The sequence below is a fragment of the Mercenaria mercenaria genome, chromosome 16, assembly GCF_021730395.1.
Source record: "Mercenaria mercenaria strain notata chromosome 16, MADL_Memer_1, whole genome shotgun sequence".
NCBI lineage: Eukaryota > Metazoa > Mollusca > Bivalvia > Venerida > Veneridae > Mercenaria > Mercenaria mercenaria.
In genome coordinates, this window is record NC_069376.1 from 31,683,111 (window position 1) to 31,705,712 (window position 22,602).

At 34.1% G+C, this 22,602-nt stretch overlaps 1 protein-coding gene across 3 annotated transcripts in view; it reads right to left on the bottom strand.

The window, feature by feature from the left end:
- Positions 1-22,602, bottom strand: part of LOC123541297 (tumor susceptibility gene 101 protein-like) — a 53,767-nt gene that overhangs the window by 6,230 nt on the left and 24,935 nt on the right. Inside the window, exons 1-3 of one of the 3 annotated variants that reach the window (XM_045326715.2) lie at positions 1,368-1,514; positions 226-310; positions 22-87 (exon numbers count right to left, since the gene is read on the bottom strand). In XM_045326715.2, the coding sequence (XP_045182650.2) occupies positions 22-87; positions 226-310; positions 1,368-1,409 (193 nt within the window). In that variant the 5' untranslated portion in view covers positions 1,410-1,514. Of the gene's footprint in view, positions 1-21; positions 88-225; positions 311-1,367; positions 1,515-3,179; positions 3,264-22,602 lie in introns of those variants that run through there. The other 2 variants (XR_008367801.1, XM_045326716.2) reach the window with 2 other exon arrangements.

A 22,602-nucleotide genomic window follows, 5' to 3' on the forward strand; every position in this document is an offset into this window, starting at 1 on the left:
TAAAAGAAATCATTTGATCACCTTTGTAAAGGACTGGAATTGTTCCGTCCAACTGAAATAGTTTCTTTCTGAACCCATCGTTGAAGACTGAAATACACAAGAAAGATATTGCTGATTTATAATTGAACTAAACCCGTCTGTCATATCATGTATGTCAAATTAATTTAACTAAACTGTTAGAAGATAACCATGCAAAACAAAAAATCTTTAACATTGATCACTTACCAAATGTGTCTAACTTTGGTCTCAGGTCACTAAATGTTGTGAAGACACACAGAACATCTCTTTTCGCAAGGTCTGGATTAACGTACTGAATTCAGTAAAAGAAATTACTTTTAAAAAGCAATACAATCCCGTGCTCAAATTATAAACAAGTTCATAGCGTTACATTGACAGCTGGTTTATAAATACACTTACTGAATGGCGTGCCGGTCAGTGTTAAAACAACTGCTTTGACTATTGACTGGCAAGCCATTCAATTAATGTTAAATGACATTAAAATTAATCTTCACTGTTCTAATTTTGACCCAGTGAACATGTGTTGAATATGCACCGGTCATAAAGCACAAACTATTGACAGGCCATTTTTACATTTGTAGAAGGAGTCATGTAATAGTAACATATACTTTAGCTCGCTTGTGATAAAACTTAACGCGTCTTTAATCACTCTTAAGTCAGCTTTTCTGAAACGCTATTACTTATGACAAACACGAAGATGTGGTCGTGACCTCAGTCGGACTTAAACGACCACTGGGATAAGTAGCCGATATCGTAACCATTGGACATCAATATCGTATGCTGTAAAATTTGAACGAACCTGTTTGATATATCATGCTACGGGATATATTTAAACGAATGAATTGACGAAAAGTTAGTTTCGTTTTCAGTGTATCGACAAAAACTTTAACTAACCAAAAGTCGTTAGATTTCTAATTATAACTGACAAAGTTTATTCAATATCTTCTTTGTTTACATCATCTACTGTATTTTCATTTGCTTACTTTTCATCTTACGAGTTAACGCTTGTATCGTATAAGTAGAATGACTAATCGACCAAACTTTACATTTATTATCTAATCTGAACTCAATTTAAGATACAACTATATTTAGTTTCGTTGTGGGTTACGTCATCTACAGTTCTTTTAGCTCTTTCTCTTCCGCATCCAGTCTATGTCTTATTAAAATCCTTCCAATACTAACATTATATACCCGAAAATCAAACAATTTCTTATGGTTAAAACATGTATCAAAACAGGTTTCCACTTTTGCTTTATATATTAACTTATATGTTGATATATAAAACTTAAGTATAATAAACTACTAAAATTACACAAGATAAAATATTTATCAATTTAGTTTTAATTTACCTTTGATAGTGACGTATTGAGAAATACATCATATGTAGACATGTTGTAATGACGTTTGCTCTGTAGCGAAGTTCTACTTTCGATTTAAAACCTAGTTTTGTTGTTGGGTTTCCCATCTTATAAATTAAATATTTATGAATGCAAGTTTCGCTTTTAAATCTTTTTTGTGAGACACCTAAGCGACAACAGAAGTATGTATCTAAATTACGCATTCATTCGATATAGGTGTTAATATACTGTTAATTCCTACAGTATATATTTACTTCCGTTGATGTTGTTCTGATTAAAATAATCAGAACAACACAAATGGAAGTAAATGTGTTCTAACCTTAAGGTAAGAAATACGAAGCAGTTGTTGTACAAATATTCATAGTTAAAGGGATTGACTTCCAGATCGTTCGACAATAATGAATGATATCTATATGATTGAAGAAGGCTCGTTATGTACGAATTTTTCTCTGTGGTGTATTGGTCAAGATGAAAAGTTTTCTTTGCCGAGGCGACCCGGTGTATAATGGTCAGTTATTTTCCCTGTCAGTTTTTCCCCTGACTGACTGGTCAGTTCTTCACCCCACCCTGGTCAATCCCCACCCCCGCCCATTGTAACTGGTTACTCTTGATCATTCTTATGGAGGGTAAAAAACTGACTATTCAATTCTTTGTTTTTAATGTTTTTAAATGAACTTATTTCAATTTCTGTTATATTTTTTTAATTGATGGCCTTTTTCCTGTTTCAACTTCTTCTAAGGTTAGGAAATTACTGCTGGTCTGTTCTTTTCCCACCTGGCAAGTACTTCATTAGAATGTTTCAAAAAATGGTTTAGAATGTAAAGGTAATTTCTAATATTCATAATATGACCTAATATTTAATTTAAAAGAAAGGACATTTTCAGCCAAAATTTGGATTCCATACCCTTTATTCATTTAGTTGTTTTATAAGTATATAAGCATTTACAAAAATGCAATTTTCATAGTTTGCAATTATTTTGAGAAAAAAAAAGTAAGCTCGGCAATTTTCTTAAAATGGCAAATGATGAAGAGAGAGTCTTAACTGCAAGGTGCTATTCTTTGCCACTGACAACATCAAGACGATGCCCATTTATTTGTTGTTTTTATAAGTACGTAAAAATATACATGGAACGCTTATGTTTATGTAAGTTTTAAATTTTAAATATTGTCTTGATAATAGTACTCAAACAGCTGTTTGTCAGCAATAAAAGTTTCCGAGGACAATTTTCAAAGCAGTTAATAATCTCCGTGTCTTAGTCATCATTGAGGATAGGTATCACGTACATTTAACATTACCAACAAAAATGTGAATAGCCGTTGTTACTTCGTGTAGAACAGAAAACAAGTGAGACAACCCGTCATCAACTAAATACAAAACATGACAGCACCGTACACAAAAATTAAGAGCGAAAAAAAAAAACCATCACTCCCTTCATTTTGTGGAAACGCAGTTTCAAGAGGTTTTGTCACAAATAGAACTTCTGTTTAAAAAAACCTATGATGCAATTTACTATTACGAGAAATTCAGAAGACATGATATTCCATTGAGTTTTGCGGACTCCGTAAAGTTTTCAATTTAGACTTAAACAAAGAAAGACAATTCTCACTGGTGTATATTGTAATCCCATGAGAGTTACGTTAGATGACACATGGTTTATATATTCACACTAAGATGGAAGAAAAATATCACAAAAGAAAATAATTAATGGCACACATATCACAGAACAAACATGATCTTCCTTAAGTGGTTGGTATTTTGTAGGACATATTATTGTCTAGCATATCAAAAGTAAAATTTCATACCACGTGAACCTAGTCTACCATGTACTTCACCGGCGAGGTCAAACGAAGCTATATCATCGGATGAAACTCCTGGACTGTTCCTACCTGCCAAAAATAATATTTTCATTAAATATTAGTAGCATACTTTGACAGAATCGAAATAATATGTGGAGAGCTTCATTTACAGGTAATTTGTACCATTTTTACAGGACGAGGGATAAGGTCAAATAACTTTCGATTGCATGAGCATGATGAAGATACAAATAGTTATTTGTACCGTACAGGACACTAGCATGACAGTGGTGACTTTTCTGGAAATAGTTTACGAGCAACAGTTTTATGTAATGATATCTGCCTGATTGTTATGACTTGAAAAAAATCAGGGTTTAGAAGTTTCCATTTAGGTATGAACTATAGTTAATACATGGGTGTATTTAAGATTTGTGAAGGCCGAAAGCTATGTAATTAATTTCCAAATGGCAATCACTAAACAGATATCTATACCGTACATTGTGTATCTATGCAGTTTTGTTTTCTCATTCTTTCACATTATTTACTAGAACCAGTCATGCATGCGTTTTAAAATTATATATATTTTTAAACAACTGTTTGTATACAGCCAATGTCGCCACATATGAAACCGATATGATAATCATATGATTTTCATATGAGACCTTTCATATGCTAATCATAAAAAAAGAGCCACATATGATAAGCATATGATATCGGTTTATGATTCTCATATGAAAATTATATCAGTTTCATATGAAATGATTAGCATATGAATTTCATATGCAAATTGAAAGGCCTAGCATATGATATGGGCATGATACCGATATCAAATTCATATGTTACCTCCTTTCATATGCTATTTATATGCTTCTCCTTTTATATGCTTTTCATATGTTAGCTCCTTTCATATGCAACTCATATGATTCTACTTTTATATGCTTTTCATATGTTATCTCTTTCATATGCTACTCATGTAGTACTTTTTTATGCTGGTCATATGCAAGCCTTTTTCGTAAAAACATTTTATGGTCCATCTCTGTTGTTGGTTGAAAAGTGGCATCTCTTTCTCGAAAAAGACTGCTAGAGCAGGCTGGAACAAAATCATCTTTAAAAAGAAAAACAAATACAAAGGAATATTGATATTTCCGTCTTTATTTTGATTTTTCTTTACAAACGAAACCACTGTGATTTGTTTATATTCAATAATAAGTATGTTTAACAATTACATTTAGGTACAATTTATGTATTATAATTACATTAAGTAACAAAGTTTTACACAGAAAGCATGTTTTACAGAAATATGGAACAATTCAAGAAAAGAAACTCCGAGTAACACACAAAAGGAAGTACAAAATAAACAAGTATCTACAGAATAAGTTATTATAACATAACAGCATAACATGTGTCGTCAGTACTAATGTAAAACGAAATTTTGTAACAGAGTTACCAACGTCCCCAACAAGGGACGTTTTTCACAAAACATACTACATCTTCTTCTATTTTATAGGGCAACATACTAAAAATGTATATAAATCATTACTATGTATCATATAATTCATAAAACATTATGTACATGTAGTTTGAAAAATGTCTGGTGAATGCTTTCAAATGTTTTTTTTTTTTTTTATTTTAAGATTTAATGTGATTTTATTCTTAAACTGGCATGGAAACATAAATACAAATATAATAAAATAGTTTATCATATTAAAGGGAGGTAATTAATAAACAAGAGGACCATGATGGCCCTATATAGCGCTCACCTAAGTTAAGTTAAGTTGCTTCCTTGAACAAATTTCTTTGCTAAAGCATCAAAAACAAAAAAGTAGGTCAGTAGGTTATATTCATGTTCACTGAAAGTCAGTTTTAAGATAAGTGTGCAAAATTATACATGTCATCCAAATTTTAAGTCTGTATCTTTAACAAGAGGGTCATGATGACCCTGGATCGCTCACCTGAGTAATATGAGCTACATGTTTCAAATGTCAAAATTTTTATAATTTTTTTGGAAGATTTTCCGATGTACAATCAAGTAACCCCTGGGCGGGACCAACTTTACCCCGGGGGTCATGATTTGAACAAAGTTCGTAGAAGTCTACTAGGCAATGTTACATATCAAGTATCTAAGCCTTCTGGTTTATTTTTAGCAAATTTATGAAGATTTCCCTATGTACAATCAAGTAACCCCTGGGGCTGGGCCAATTTGACCCTAAGGGGTCAAGGTTTGAACAACTTTTGTAGAGGTCCACTAGGCAATGCTACATGTCAAATATCTAAGCTCTAGCCCTTCTGGTTTATTTTTAGAAAATTTTGAAGATTTTTCTATGTACAATCAAGTAACCCCATGGGACGGGGTCAATTTGACCCTGGGGGTCATGATTTGAACAAATTTTGTAGAAGTCTACTAGGCAATGCTACATGTGAAATATCTAAGATCTAGGCCTTCTGGTTTATTTTTAGAAAAAAGTTTGAAGATTTTCCTATGTTCAATCAAGTAACCCCTGGGGTGGGGTCAATTTTGACCCCGGGGGTCATGATTTGAACAAAGTTTATAGAGGTCCACTAGGCAATGCTACATGTGAAATATGTGGGGTCAATTTGATCCCAAAGGTCATGATTTGAACAAATTTTGTAGAAATCTACTAGGCAATGCTACATGTCAAATATCTAAGATGTAGGCCTTCTGCTTTATTTTTAGAAAATTTTTGAAGATTTTTCTATGTAAAATCAAGTGAACCTGGGGCGGGGTCAATTTTGACCCCGGGGATCATGATTTGAATAAATTTTGTAGAGGTCCACTAGGCAATGCTACACGTGAAATATCTAAGCTCTAGGCCTTCTGGTTTATTTTTAGAAAATTTTTGAAAATTTTCCTATGTAAAATCAAGTGGGGCGGGGTCATTTTTAACCCCAGGGTCATGATTTGAACAACTTTAGTAGAGGTCCACTAGGCAATGCTACATGTCAAATGTGTAAGCTCTTGGCCTTCTGGTTTTTGAGAAGAAGATTTTTTAAGATTTTCCTATGTAAAATCAAGTGACCCCTGGGGCGGGGTCAATTTTGAACCAGGGGTCATAATTTGAATAAACTTGGTAGAGGTCCACTAGGCAATGCTTCACGCCAAATATCTAAGCTCTAGGGCTTCTGGTTTTTGAGAAGAAGATTTTTAAAGTTTTTCCTTTCGGTTGCCATGGCAACCAGAGTTCTGATTGGAATTCAATTCTTTGAACAATTTTTAAAGAAGACCATCCAAGGAACATCCCTGTGAAGTTTCATCAAAATTGGCCTGTTGGTTTAGGAGGAGATGTTTAAAGGAAAGTGTGGATGGACGGACGCCGGACGGTGAGCGTTCACAATAGCTCACCCCGAGCACTTTGTGCTCAGGTGAGCTAAAAACAAGAGTAGGTCAGTAGGTCAAGGTTACAGTCGGGTGTTATCAGTTGGGGTCATCTGGTAAATATAATCAAACAGTCTAGGAAATATAATCTGATAATATTTGAAGTATTTTTTCCTATATAACTCATATATCAATAGACCCCAGGGGCGGGGCCTCTTTTCACCCATGGGGCATATTTCAAACAATCTTGTTAGAGATCAACTAGGTTATGATACAAACAAAATATCAAAGGCATAGGCCTTGAACTTTCAGACAAGAAGATTTAAAAAAAAATTCCTATATATGTCTATGTAAAACTAGGGAATGCCGTGGCAGAGCCTTTTTTCACCCCAGGGGAATAATTTGAACAATCTTGGTAGAGGACCACAAGGCAATTCTTCATACTAAATATCTAAAGTTTTTTTTCCTATACAAGTCTATACAAAACCATGTGACCCCCTGGGCGGGGCCATATTTCATCCTAGGGGAATTATTTAAACAATCTTTTTAAAGGCCAACTATATGATGCTACATACCAAATATCAAAGGCCTAGGCCCTTTTGTTTTTGACGAGAAGATTTTCAAAGTTTTTCCCTATATAAGTCTATAGAAATAATGTGACCCCCACCCCCACCCCAAGGCGGGGCCATATTATATCCTAGGGTGATAATTTGAACAATCTTGGTAGAGGGCCACTAGAATAAGATGATGCTACATACTAAATATCAAAGCCCTAGGTCTTATAGTTTTGAACAAGATGATTTTCAAAGTTTTCCCTATATAAGTCTATATAAACCATGTGACCCCCGGGGCGGGGCCATATTTGACCTTAGGGGGGTAATTTGAACAATCTTGGAAGAGGCCACTAGATGATGCTACATACCAAATATCAAAGCCCTAGGCCTTGTGGTTTAGACAAGAAGATTTTTAAAGTTTTTCCTTTCGGTTGCCATGGCAACCAGAGTTCTATACGGAATTCAATTCTTTGAACAATTTTTTGAAGAAGATCATCCAAGGATCATCCCTGTGAAGTTTCATCAAAATTAACATGGTGGTTTAGGAGATGTTGTTTAATGGAAAGTGTGGACTGACACCGGACAGTGAGCAATCACAATAGCTCACTCTGAGCCTTTGGCTCAAGTGAGCTAATAAATGAAATGCATGACATTTACATGCTACTACAAAACTTTGTTTTTAAATAACACACCAGAAAAAAAGTTAATTATACTATTTTTCAATGCAGAGCTGCACTACATATCAACCTATTATAAATGTATTGCAACTAAAGTAATTCTCTATTTACCTATATATACCATAAAGTTATATCCTGTGTTTGGGTTTTGCATTCTGGAGTTCTACAATTATCAATAGCTTTTTATATCTACATGTATCATTACAATCACCTTATTTAATATTTATAAACATAATTTCATTTTTAAATTAGTGGGAAAACTGACATAAAGCACATGTATTGTACTTTTATCATATAAAAGAGAAGAAATTTCATGTACACAAAAAAGGTAACTTAAGTGTCTGTGACCTTTGTACATGACACAATGTCTTGTAATGGTTATTATGTATGCAAAGTTATTTAGATATACACCAATGCATAAAAAAGTAACAGACCAGATAAAAAAATACCAAGATGTTTCATCTCTAAAGGTGACCTTAACCTTGAGTTAGAGGTCTGAATCTTACATGCAACAAATTAATTTGTTATGGTGACTGTGGCAAGTTACTTGAATATAGTAAAGTTACTGACAAGACCAACTAGAACTGTGGATGAATATTGCACAATAGCATGAGTCTGTGTTAAAAAATATCAAATAATCAGAGAGGTACAGATAAAAATTTAAGTATGAAAGGGGCATAATTTGGTCAAAAATACAAATCAAGAGTTACAGGGATTGTTACCACACATGCAGATGATGATGATTATAAATTACAGCTTTTAATTTCAAGTCATCTTTTAAAGTACCAAAGATATGTCTATAAACGAAGCTTTCGAAAAAATTTAACATGAAAATAATTCCAAGTATAACAACTTTGTGACCTTGACCTTTGGTATAATGGGCCCAGTCCTTGCACATACTTTGTTTGTATGCTGGACAATGATTTATGTGAACTTACAGTAAAATATAAGCAATAATAACAAAGATATGACAGAAAAACAAAGGTTGCCAAAAAACTTTAACATTTAAAATAATCTAAATATAACACCTTGATGACCTTGACCTTGGATATAATGGGCCCAGCCCCTGTACATACTTTGTTTGTATGCTGGATAATGTTTATGTAAAGTTACAGTAAGATATAAGCAACAAAGATATGACAGAAAAACAAATGTTGCCAAAAAACTTTAACCTTAAAAATAACCTTAGTATAACACATTGGTGACCTTAAACTTGGGTATAACAGACTCAGCCCCTACACATGCTTTGATTTTATACTGGACAATGTTTATGTGAAGTAACAGTAAGATATAAGCAATATTAACAAAGATATGAGAGAACAAGAGCTTGTAGAACACGAAATGCCCCCTAGATGCATTCAGTAATTGCACAAGGGACAGAAATTATTAGTCACTGAGCATAAAAGTTCTACTGTTCTTGGTCAAGGTGACCTTGACCTTTGACCTCAAAATCAATAAGGGTCATCTGCTGGTCAAGACAAACCTCCCTATTAAGTTTCGTGATCATAGGCCCAAGCATTCTCAAGTTTTTATCCATACACATTTTAATTGTTCCTGGTCACTGTGACCTTGACCATTGACCTAATGACCTCAAAATCTATAGGTGCCATCTGCTGGTCATGATCAACCTCCCTATCAATTTTCATGATCCTAGGCCAAATTGTTCTCAAGTTATCATCCTGAAACCATTTAACTGTTCCGGGTCACTCTGACCTTGGCCTTTGACCTATTGATCTCAAAATCTTTAGGGGTCATATGCTGGTTATGATCAACCACTCTATCAACTTTATGAACCTAGGCCAAAGCATTCTTGAGTTATCATCCAGAAAACATTGAACTGTTCCTGGTCACTGTGACCTCGACCTTTGACCTCAAAATCAATAGGGGTCATCTGCTGGTCATGACCTACCTCCCTATCAATTTCATGATCCTAGGCCCAAGTGTTCTTGAGTTATCATCCGGAAACCGTTTAAATGATCTGGGCCACTGTGACCTTGACCTTTGACCTACTAATCTCAAAATCAATAGGGGTCATCTGCCGGTTGTGACCAACCACCATATCAACTTTCATGATCCTAAGCCCAAGCGTTCTTGAGTTATCATCCGGAAACGGATTGGTCTACATACCGACCGACCGACACCTGCAAAACAATATACCCTTCCTTCTTCCTGCCAAAAAACTTTAACCTTAAAAATAACCCAAGTATAACACCTTGGTGACATTGACCTTGGGTATAATGGTCTCAGCCCCTACACATACTTTGATTGTATACTGGAAAATGTTTATGTGAAGTTACAGTAAGATATAAGCAAAAGTAACAAAGATATGACAGAAAAACGAAGATTGACAAAAAACTTTAACCAAGAAAGGTAAGCCGCACCAACGCCGGGGCGAGTAGAATAGTCCCCCTATTCTCCGCATAGTGGAGCTAAAAATGACTTTCATTTCTGTACGTCAATTTCAGGCCTTTTTTATCAAACATGCATAACTATCTTAAGTCAAATAACTCTACCTACATTCTGAACAGTCAAGCTAAACAAGAGGGCTATGATGGCCCTATATCACTTACCTGTTATCATTGCACTTGAGGACAAGATGGTCCTCAGAAAAAATATCTAAGTCCAAAGGACAGGAACAACAAAGGGAAGAAATTTAACCAAAAAGAAAAAAAAAATCTTACAAGGTATAGATATGTTAAAATACACCTAAAAATTGGAGGTACCATCCATGTTGTACCACAGAAAACTGGTCTCGTGTTTTCCCTACGGCCAATAATAAAAAAGTTACTAAAAATAAGCTATTTATAGTAATGTAAAAGGGAAGTAATTAAAAAAAATAAATATTGTAAGTGGACAAAAGAAGGATCTGCTAAATAAATCTGTTGACATAAATGAAATTTCAGATCAGTATCTTCATAAGTTATGGAGATATAACAATTTTAATGTGAAATAAAGGGAGGTAATTTGACATAAAATCAGTCCATAGTTATCTACCCTGATTGTCTCAGTCCAACTAAAATAACAATAATGAAATTTCAAATAAGTCCTGTAAGTACTTACTGATATAAATCCATTTTGATTACAATCAGGGGAGGTAATCAGATATAAAATAACTCTGGAACCTATGATTAGATCTGATTTGTCATGGAATCCAAGATTTATTGTTGTTGAAGATATTTTGGAAGTTTGTATCAAATAAAACCATAAATGAAGTCTCTATATGGCTGCAAAAGCCAAAATAGCCAATTTTGGACCTTTAAGGAGCCATAACTCTGGAACCCATGATGGAATCTGGCCAGTTGAAGAAAGGAAGCAAGATCTTGTGGTGATACAAGTTGTGTGCAAGTTTGGTTTAATTCAAATCATAAATGAAGCTGCTATTGTGCAGACAAGATCAAAATAGCTAATTTTGGCACTTTCAGGGGCCATAACTCTGGAACCCATTATGGGATCTGGCCGGTTCAAGAAAGGAACCGAGATCTTATGGTGACACAAGTTTTGTGCAAGCTTGATACAATCTAAATCATAAATGAAGCTGCTATTGTGCAGACAAGGTCAAAATAGCTAATTCTGGCCCTTTCAGGGGCCATCACTCTGGAACCCATAACGGAATCTCGCCAGTTCAAGAAAGGAACCGAGATCTTATGGTGATACAAGTTGTGTGCCAGTTTGGTTAAAATAAAATCATAAATGAAGCTGCTATTGTGCAGACAAGATCAAAATAGCTAATTCTGGCCCTTTGAGGGGCCATAACTCTGGAACCCATAATGGAATCTGGCCAGTTCAAGAAAGGAACCGTGGTCTTATGGTGATACAAATTGTGTGCCAGTTTGGTAAAAATCAAATCATAAATAAAGCTGCTCTTGTGCAGACAAGGTCAAAATAGCTAATTTTGGCCCTTTCAGGGACCATAACTCTGGAACCCATAAAGGGATCTGGCCAGTTCAAGAAAGGAACCGTGATCTTATGGTGATACAAGTTGTGTGCAAGTTTGGTTAAAATAAAATCATAAATGAAACCACTATCGTGCAGACAAGAAATTGTTGACGGACGGACTGACGACGGACGAAGGGTGATCAGAAAAGCTCACCTTGTCACTATGTGACAGGTGAGCTAAAAATGGGACAGGTCAATCAATAAATAAAGGATGCTACAGGCTGAAGTATAAGGGAAAAACTTTAAAAATGTTCCTGCCTGAAAGGATCATTCCTGTGAAGTCTGGTGTAAATCTGCCCAATGGTTTTCAGAAAGATTTTTTAGAAATTGTTGACACACAACGCACAACAGGCATTGAGCGGTCACAAAAGGTCACCCTGAGCCATTGGCTCAGGTGAGCTAAAAGAAAATAATCCAGGAACATTTTCCCTATTGTTTGATGCAAATGTATTTCAAAATGGAGCAATCTATTTTTTAAATTAATCAATTTTTTAACTGAAAAAATGGGCAAACACGGCAACTCCCTGTTTACTGCAAAAGACAAATCTAATATCTTTAACAGACAGAAAACGTGTTTCAATCAGAAAGACATGGTTGTTCTAAGGATGATCGTTTTGCTTAACTGGATAGAAATTTTGTAAACATTTACCAGTCAAACATGACAAGGACTCATTTAAACATGTTAACACGGGCGCCTTAGTAAATAAAAGAAAGCAATCACAAAAAGATTCTCAACAACTTCTTATTCACAACAGAAAATACATTCTTTTGAAAATAGTATTGAAATGCAACTTAATGATCTTTGAAGATTTAGTAAACTGTTTCTTAAATATGTTTGATGAAAACTGAATCATTGACTTCACAATATGCTTTGTTTCTGTTCTTTTTGCATAGTAATGCTGCACTAAAAAGGTTAAGCAATATTTCTACAGCACAACTTGTGCATATTTCTCAAGATTAACAAAAAAAACAAAAACAATCTGATATGATATATTTTGACAATACATGTAATTATAACCCAATGCCTGTGGTGTATAGTAATACATCAGACTGTAGATATCATGTTACTATTACACTATAAACAATTTGTCTCAAATCTCTTTAACAAGGATTCTTAAAATAATAAGTGTGTTTATAGTGACATACAATATCTAACAAGGTTAAACAGTAAAGCTATGTCAAAAACAAAATGTAATTATTGTTTGTTAAAGAACAATTTATCTAAAACAGAAAAATAAACATTAGTCTGTGTTCAGATCCTGATATTAACTCCTAAGGCTATTCTAATTTTGTGTAATTATATCCATTTTCTTCTCAAAACACTTTTAATGATTAATCAAGCCAAGACTGATAAGGTCAAAATATAATGTGACTTTTTTTAAGATTATCTAATTGGTAGCCATCCCAAAAAGGAAAATACTAAACAGTATCATACACCTTTAAGATCAAAGATGACTTTTCAAAAGAAATTTAGAAGACTGCGGAGTTGCTTGTTTCTATATGCAGTGAAACGTTTACTAGTGAATTGCTGTTCAATCATGGCATTGATGAATCAGGAATTAACAGTACATGATGTGATCATCTGCAAAATTTATCATCTTTAACAAATTTATACATGATACTAATGCCCACCAGTAAAACAGCCACAGCTTATATGTACTATAAATGTGCATGTCAGGGTTAGAATTCAAATGCTTTTTAGTGAGTATAAAAAATTCATAACATAACTTGTAGACAAATCTAATGTTTGATACACAATACAATTGAGGACATAATTCATACTTATTCCATATTATACATAATACAACTTTAAACATTCATTATAACTTTTCATACTTGATCAACAAATTACAACTGTGAAAGCACTCTATACTAAATCCATGACACTGTTGTGTGTGTACTTTATACTTACTCAATGACACAACTGTAGATGCACTTCATATTTACTCCATGACACAGCTATGGAATTACTTCATACTTACTCAAGTATAAAACTGTGGAGGTACTTTATACTTACTCCAAAATACTACTGCTGGTATACCTCATGCATACTCAACTAGTTAGCTACATAGACATATTTCACACTGCCACTTACTCCATGACACAAAGTTCTGTTATCATACTTTATAAATACTACACAATACGACTATAGTCAAACTTCATACTTATCCCACCATACATCTGTAAACATACTTCATACTTACTCCATGATACATCTGTAGACATACTTCATACGTATTCCACCATACATCTGTAAACATACTTCATACTTACTCCATGATACATCTGTAGACATACTTCATACGTATTCTACCATACATCTATAGATATACTTCATACTTACTCCACCATACATCTGTAGACTACTTTATACTTCACAATACAACATACTGTATAGACATATTTCATACTTATTCTACGATATAAATGTGGTTGTACTTCAAAAGTACTCCATGACACAATTGTGAACGCACTTCATACTTACTTCATGACAATGTATTCATAATAACTACCATAGATCTACTTTAATATATCTTTAATATACTTACTCTACAATACAACTGCAGTCACACTTCATACTTACTTACTCCACAATATAATTGTAGAAAATACTTCATACTTACCCTCTTACGCCACAATACACAAGCAGACACAAATAAAATATCATGTTGTAACCAGGCAGGGGTGGCAAATTCAATTGTCCGTATTGCCCAGGTTGTCCCAAAGCTTGTACGGACAAATGAAATTTGACCAGAATTTACTATATTTATAACTATCATACGGACAAGTAAACAAGAGCTGTCAGTGGACAGCACGCTCGACAATTCTCAGTGCTTGATAGTATAATATAAGCAATGAGTAAAACTTTAACATTACAATAAGCATATTCTAAGTCGAAAAGGGGCCATAATTCAGTCAAAATGCTTGATAGAGTTGCCTCCTCCTTTTTACAGACTGGGGTCATGATGGTAAACAAGTATGCAAAATATGAAAGCAATATCTCAATGGACTTTGAAAATATTTCGGGTGGTACGCTAACTTCAACATTTGTGTGACGCTCACACCAGGGCGAGTAGGATAGCTCCCCTATTCTTCGAATAGTCGAGCTAAAAATAGCAATTGGCAAAAACGGACAAGCAAGTCAAAATCAGCTTTCGCCACCCCTGCCAGGCCGCACACTATGTAAAAACATCATCAATTGTGCGTATCATGTAAAGCACCATGAATGAATACATATTTAGGCCAACATTTTTTAATTTTCTGGTTTACGGGAGCGCCGACCCTATTTTCTGACAAAACAAAATAAAAATCATTTTCAGTACTTTTATTTTCATTTTATCCGCCGACCGTCCATAATTGCTGCTGCCAAAAATAAAATTTTAACTGTAAGGTAAAGGTTTTTAATCAAGATCAGCAGACGCATGAAAAATGGCGGCCTACATGAATGTAAACTGTGTGAAATTAAATAGGAAAAATATACAAGTTAACAGACAATAATCTTCGGAATAAGTTTGCAGAGATAACAAGTATTGTAAGCAAATTGAATCTGAGTAGAAATTACAGAACCTAAAGCTCAACATTAGGAATAATCACATACGAAAATGACCTTCACTAATCAACGCTGTCCAGATGTTGAAAAATCTGGCGTATCACATGTACGAGATTTGTTGCCTGTATATTATAATTGGACAACGATCAAATTCATGTGGGACTGTCAGAAAAATACCACACTTGATAAAAAGGAAAGAAACCAAAGAAATGGCAAAATGGAAGAGCAAAAGTGAGTATCAACTTGCTAAACATATTTTTTTTTACTTTGAAGTCTTGGGGGTTGGAGAAGAAAAAATAACTAATACCATAATTTTCAGTAGTTCTGTTCCAAAGAAAGTGCAATTTCAATATGTAAAATGACACATGTCCCTGCAAATGCTTGATAAAGATACATTTGATAAAGAATTCAAACTACATGTAGTCAAAATAATTGGACAGTCAGATTAATGGTTGTTTGATATTTTTGACAGGCAATCTAATCCGAGTGGAGATAATTTTCTCATATGAAAAGATTATCTCAATATTTCCTAGGATGTGTCAAATTAGTTTGACTAAAGTTCTAGCCAGGTACTGTAACTCAAAATATAATTATCAAACATGAAACTCTCAGCAATATTCTCATGAGTCCTGTTCACTTGAAGTATACCGATAAAATCTGTAAGAAGACCCTTTGAAAGTATGTTTTGGACAAACATTCAGACACTATATGTCACAAACAGTCACATGTGCCTTTGACACTGAGGAACACATAATGACATATCCAGTAATAAATGTTTTTTCGGACTCATAACTTACTAAGTCCAAGTCCCATCTCAGTGAAGAGTCTTATAAATATCCGATACTGTTGTTAGATCAGCAAATAATGTTGTTGTTTTGTACACATTTCAGCTGAACCAAAATTCAGATTGTTTTGACTTGTCATACAGTATAGGTGGCACTGACAATCGGCAAAATATAAAACAATATTCAAGCCACTGAAACTTAACCATTTAATTTTAAAGCCAGTTTATCAATTTGTAATTTTGGCTTTCTAGTATGACAATGCTTGTCTTCTAAGACTTTGCATCTAAGGCCAATTAATATGCATGTATGCAGGATGCAGACCTAAAGTAGTCATTGCATATCCCCATTCTAATAGCAGTTTTTATTCATGTTTATATAATAAACATTATGCAATGTCAACTGTGGTATCTGTATATTTTATTATGAAAAACCACAAGTATATTTTTACTACAAAATAGATAATACAAAAACAAAAATAATACGTATCTTTGGTGACTTTGAAAATTGCATTATTCATACAAGCTACACATAAAGAAAACAACAGTATACTGAGATGATGAGATATAAACCGGTTCAGAATAGTTCATTTGTGAGTGTGTATGCAATTTAAGCTTGCAAGCTTTTGTTTTCTGTGGTATACAAAAAATAAAAAAATTGTATCCTTTTGGACGTTTTATTTTTATTTATTTGGTCGACTGCTCAAAATTGGGATTTTTATTTTTATTTTTATTTGTCCCCCCCCCCCCCCCCCCCCCGACCCAAACTTTTTGAAAAATCTCCCGTAAACCAGAAAATAAAAAAATGCTGGCCTTACAGCAGATCGAAAAAGAAAGTCAAAGAAATGATAAATGCTGTCGATTCCATTTAAGTTAGCACAAGCAAAATTTTGTGATACTGAGTTTGGGCAAAAGACACAATGCACATTGCAAGTATGCGAGCTTAATTATTCCAACCCTGCATGTAAAACGATTCATTATCACACACAATTATGACAAATGCCAATTTCTTGGCATTGTTTTCAAAATAATCAGAATACTGATATAGGCTCAATAGGGTGTAAAAAATTGTTTCCGACATTCCAACCTAGCTATCTTAAATTTTTGGCCAGACCCTTTATGTTTTTATAGCCTTGGAGAATAGTTTTTTCAACTTTTTAATAAAAAGTTGCTAAGCTGAATTTATTATATGATAACTTATTTGTATTCATTTTTTGACACAAAAATGATTTCCGAAAAGTTTCCCTTAATAATTTTTTTTTATTTTTTTTCCGTCCTAGGCCTACCCTAATTTTTTTAGCATATTACCGGAAACAGAAATTTTTTTTAGTCTTTGCCCAAAATCAAAATAATTTAACTCTTTATTTCCTATTAGGCCAGATACGATACATCTGATTTCCATAGATATCAAGCATTTCTGACATCGAAGTTTTGATTGACTGCTGACATGTATGCTAATCCAGTTAATTATCAGTATCTCATTCTGCACTATTGTAACAATCAAATCTTTGCAGACTTTGTTCCTGGCCTATGTAGAATTTAGAACACTCTGTACTGTAAATGTAGCTCATAATTGTCAGCTTTTTCCACGTGCCCAAAAAATATGTAAAGCATGCACTTAGACTTCAAAGTTTATATACTATTCTTATTCAGTTGTTTTAACTGTGACCAAACAGGACCATTTGAAGCACCCCTTCAGGCTCCAGTGTCTCTGAAAAATATGTTTGTGTGATTAATTAATCATTTTGTTGTTCATACATGTTTAAATGAGGGCCAAGAAATAGTAACAAAATTAAAAATTTAGAGTGAAAAATATAAAACATAATTAAAAATTTAATGAGACTGTTTGTGTTTTCTTACTATTCAGTATTCAATGTCATTGGCTAAAAAGAAAATGAATCACCGCTGTATACACTGTAAACATTTGAATATAATCTGGTTTTTATTCTACAATATATTTTTTTCATGTTGACAAAGTGTGCATAATATCATTTGCATGTAAAGATCAATAGAAAAGAAATGGGTACATGCATAGCACATACATGTACTTATGGCAGAAAAGATATCCTATTAATAAGTTTGAAAATATGGAAGGTTACTAAATAACAATATATAGAGTCTAAGACCATTTTCTTTATATAAACCACACACAAGTTTAAGACCTCATAACTTCAATCCAGGAGTCGTGATCGAGTTTGAGCACCTGACTGTAGGGTCACGACCATGCCATCTCATACGACACCACTGCGACCAGTAGTGGTTTTTTCCATGAAGTGGACACGAAAGTGATTCAAATAAGTTTTAAGTTTTCATCACAAAAGAGCTCACATATCTAGTATAAATGGGAAACTTACTTTTTTTTTCATCCATTCACATGACAGGCTGATTCTGCTAGGTTGCACTGCACCATGATAATTAAGTTCTTCTCTATCTTCCGTTGATGTCAAACCCCTTGCTGGAACGTAGACATTTCATAATTTGCAAGAGACTGAGAGTTGGTGGTCACCAGGTTTTGCCTCAGGCTGTGGAACCTCCGGTCATATCAAAATAGCCGCTAATGGCGCTATCAGATTCTTGATCAAAAGTGGATGAAGATATTCCTGGTTTGCCCTGCAGCTAGGCAGTGACGGCACAATGCTAAGTTCCATTAGATTAGTTCATCTTTACTGTCCAAAGAGCGTAAAAACATTGTCTGTATGGCAGTGGCTAGAGAACCGGAATCGGTTCCCTAGACAGCGAACTTATTCGTCCGGAACCGGTTCTCTAACCAAAATATCGTACATAGGCTAGGGAACCGGAATTTTATAACACTGCCGAAATTCATTCTGTTTCTATAAGTAGATCTAAGTATCATGCATATTATTATCTTAATTAATTTTACCATTCCCTTCCATTTTTCTGCGTTTACTGTCTCAAAAAAGTGTACTCGCCGCATTCCGTGTCCGCCATATTAATTGGAATGATGTAAACTAGTACGAAATGAATGCGTGAAAACTACTTTGTCGTTTTTAAATGTTATTTGTTTTAAACATGTACAATGTTTAAATTACTTTTTTTGAATAGTATTAATTTGTATTTGCGTCATTACAGGTGTATAGATGTACAAACAAATTTAGTTGCCATTAAAACTTCTTGCAGATTATCTGATCACTTTATATACTGGCTTGTAACACCTCGGCATTACACGTTCAAAAATATGTGAACAATACAAATTGACAGAAATTACTTAGTTTGTTTTGATTGTTTCTTTTATTGTTTTGTACCTTTTAAGTTTAAATTTCAAGTTTATTTCGGCTTGCTCCAATGCCGACGGTTTCCGCATTCATTCGTACAAGTTTATCTTCCAATATGGCGGACAGTCTGCGGCGAGTACACTTTTGGAGCCATAGTAAACACAGATAAATGAAAGGGCATATATCTAGCTTGCTGAAATGGTGAAAAAAATAAGATAATAACATGCATGACACTTTCCAAAAGAAACAAAGTGAATTTCGACAGCTTTATGCAGAAAAATAAAATTCCGGTTCCCTAGCCTATGCACAGTAATTTGGCTAGAGAACCGGTTCCGGACGAATAAGTTCACTGTCTAGGGAACCGATTCCGGTTCTCTAGCCACTGCCTATCTGTATACCCATCATTTTCATTGGGCTAGCAACTAAAATAATGTCACCTGGATACGCACATCTTGAAAGTTTGTTAAACCGAATGACTCAATTTCCACCAGCACATTACTTTATCTTGACATTTCATTGTAGATTTTACATAATGTAACATCTGTTTCTATAAAACATAAAAGTCTTAAAAAGATGACAAATTCATCTGCGGCGCTTCCTGCTCGCCTTTACGGAATCAGTATGGTGTCGCATAGATCTATCATGATTGCCCTTGATTCAGTCAGTGCGTAGCCTTTGAGCTGACCTGCCATTTGTCTTTCTTGTCAGTAATTTGTCAGTGCGCTGCTTGAATTGTTGTGGATGTAATTTCGCGTGTATGTCATCCATTTGTAAACAAACGCTCAATTCGGAACAACTCGGTTTCCATCCGATGTTCAGTTTCAGTGCCGTACCTGTACCGGATACGGTGTTCGGAAATAGTATATTTTTATGTAGATCTATACTTGGTAAAAAATAGGTTTTTATGTGTCACAACTTTTATTAAAGACGCTATATATATACACCAAACCGCTGTTATTGCTTGATACCAAACTGAACTTTTTAATTAGCCTATGTTATCAAACGTGTTTTATTTTTTTTCTTTGTAACTTACGTTGTAGTCGGTCGTCATATGATAAATATTTTGACATTTGTATTCTTATTGCAATTAGTGCTGTATTTTCGAACTAACTCATATCCGTTCGTGTTGTTTTTTCACAGTGTGGCAGTATAGTGGAACCTTTCTTAAAGAACAGCTATCAGATAAAAGTTAATTTCTTTAAGTTCAATGCGGAGATGTTTTTTTTTTTTGTTTTTTTTTTTTGTAACTTTGTTTGTTTGTTTAAAGTGGTTTTCTAATGAGAATAATTGCTACATAAGTTAACAAAATAAACAAAATATTTAATATAATTACATGGAAATCTGATAGGCCTATGTTTAATATCTAATCCTATTCAGTTACTTATCTTTAATTTACCAGATTTATGTCCTATGCCTTCTTAAAGATTGAATTAAGCATTCAATCATGGTAATGGTAACTGCAAATTAACAGCTGGACTGCCTTTAAGGTCGTTCACTTTTCACGTGGGTTAGGGGCCTAATAGCTGTACAACTTCATGAGTTAACATGGATGTTTTTCAATTGCGACACCAAAATTTTCAAAGTTGGATGAGGGATTCCAGTTTATAGCGGTTTCAGTGTATTTTGCTTGTCTCAATTCTCTTTACAAATCTAGATCTAGATAGTGTTGACACTATGAAAAATATTGAACTGTTTCATTAATTTGGACACGGCAATGTACAACGAAACTCGATATTATATCATGTCGTGGAATTGTCGACTGTCGACATAAAATGCTTAACCACGATACACGACATTCAAAGCGACACACGACAACGAGCAACGACACACGACAGTCTATCGCTCAAATATCGCAGAATTATCGCATGTCGAGGTTATTTAGATCAAATGTTGTTAATATTTTGCTTTCAAAAATTAGTCATTTTCAATCAGATATTACGACAAAAGTACTAAAGATGTATTAATAAATATTACATGTATTTGTAGAACTATTTAAGAACTATTTCATAAAGGCTCAAACCCGACCATAAGAGTCGTAGGCCTACAGGCTCGAACATGGGTGCCATGTCAAAAAGCAAAGAATGCACGACAATACACCTTATTTTTCTAAAAAAAAGTACATCAACTAAGGCTCTGAAGTAACACGCTTGGGTGTATATCAATTATTTCTACTGAAATAAATAGTTTCAGTAAGTTTTGTCTGTCTATACGATCTGTAGACTGGCGATAGGGACCATTTAATTAACGCTAATTCTCGTCGCATTTTTTTCGAAAAATTCATCAATTTCATTTTATTATAAAAAAACGTTAGGAATACGTTATAAAACTGAAATTTCTTTTAATAAGTAGTTGGAAATATTGTTTAAACGAATATGAAAAACAATTTTCTTCCTCGACGGACACGCCGGGAACATTTCCTGCATGAACTTTAACCTTTTTGACTTAAAATATTAGCCGTAAAATAAGGAAAAACTGCGTATAAAATATTTATTTTGGGTAAATAACTGCAAGTAAATACTTGTTTTGATAGAAATGACAAAATCTGTAAGTTTGTGACAAGAACAAACAACATATGTTCGTCCGTCTGTACGTAATTTAGGATAAAAGGTGTATTTCCGTAATTTTCTGTACGGAAAACGCCCGTGTTTTTCATTAACTTCAAATAATTGTAGAATGTTCCAATAACAAAATATGTTTATGAAATAACTTTTATGATTAAATCTAATACATTGTGTAAAGAGATATATAATTTGTATATTTTTACAGCCGACAGTTTCGTCGTGTGACCGTCTTAAAATGTATCATTTTTCTTGAAAATATGCATTCTTTATAATTATATTAAATAGAGAACAGAGCGGTGAGCCTTGTCAGAGGAGTCATATCTTTATAACCTGATGTCTGATTTTAATAAATGATACATTGTTGCAAAAGGCAAGCCAGTCCCTAGAGAAAACAGGTCAAGTTAGGTTCGAACCCGGTCAGTTAGGGGTCAAGGTCATAGATCAAAGTCCGGTAATATTCTCAAAATGTGAACTATTCTGTAGCGATTAAATGCCAAAGAAGATCTTTTTAGCAGTATAAAGCGTAGCCGCAACTTCGGTGGGGGGGGGGGGGGGGGGGGGGTCGCAAAATCGTCCGATTTTTGTTTTTGTTACAGTGTCAAGTTTCAAGGAAAACAGAACATAGAATTATACCGAGAACTCATCAAAGTGCACGATTTTCGCCTTAAAAATGTTCTTAGGAGAGATCCCCTAATTTGCCAAATCCCACGCACCAACCGCTTTGTCTGTTTATACATTTTACTGCTTGTCCGAAAAATAAAGTTTTAACATTTAAGGGGCTAAAAATCGCATCTTAAACTCATTAG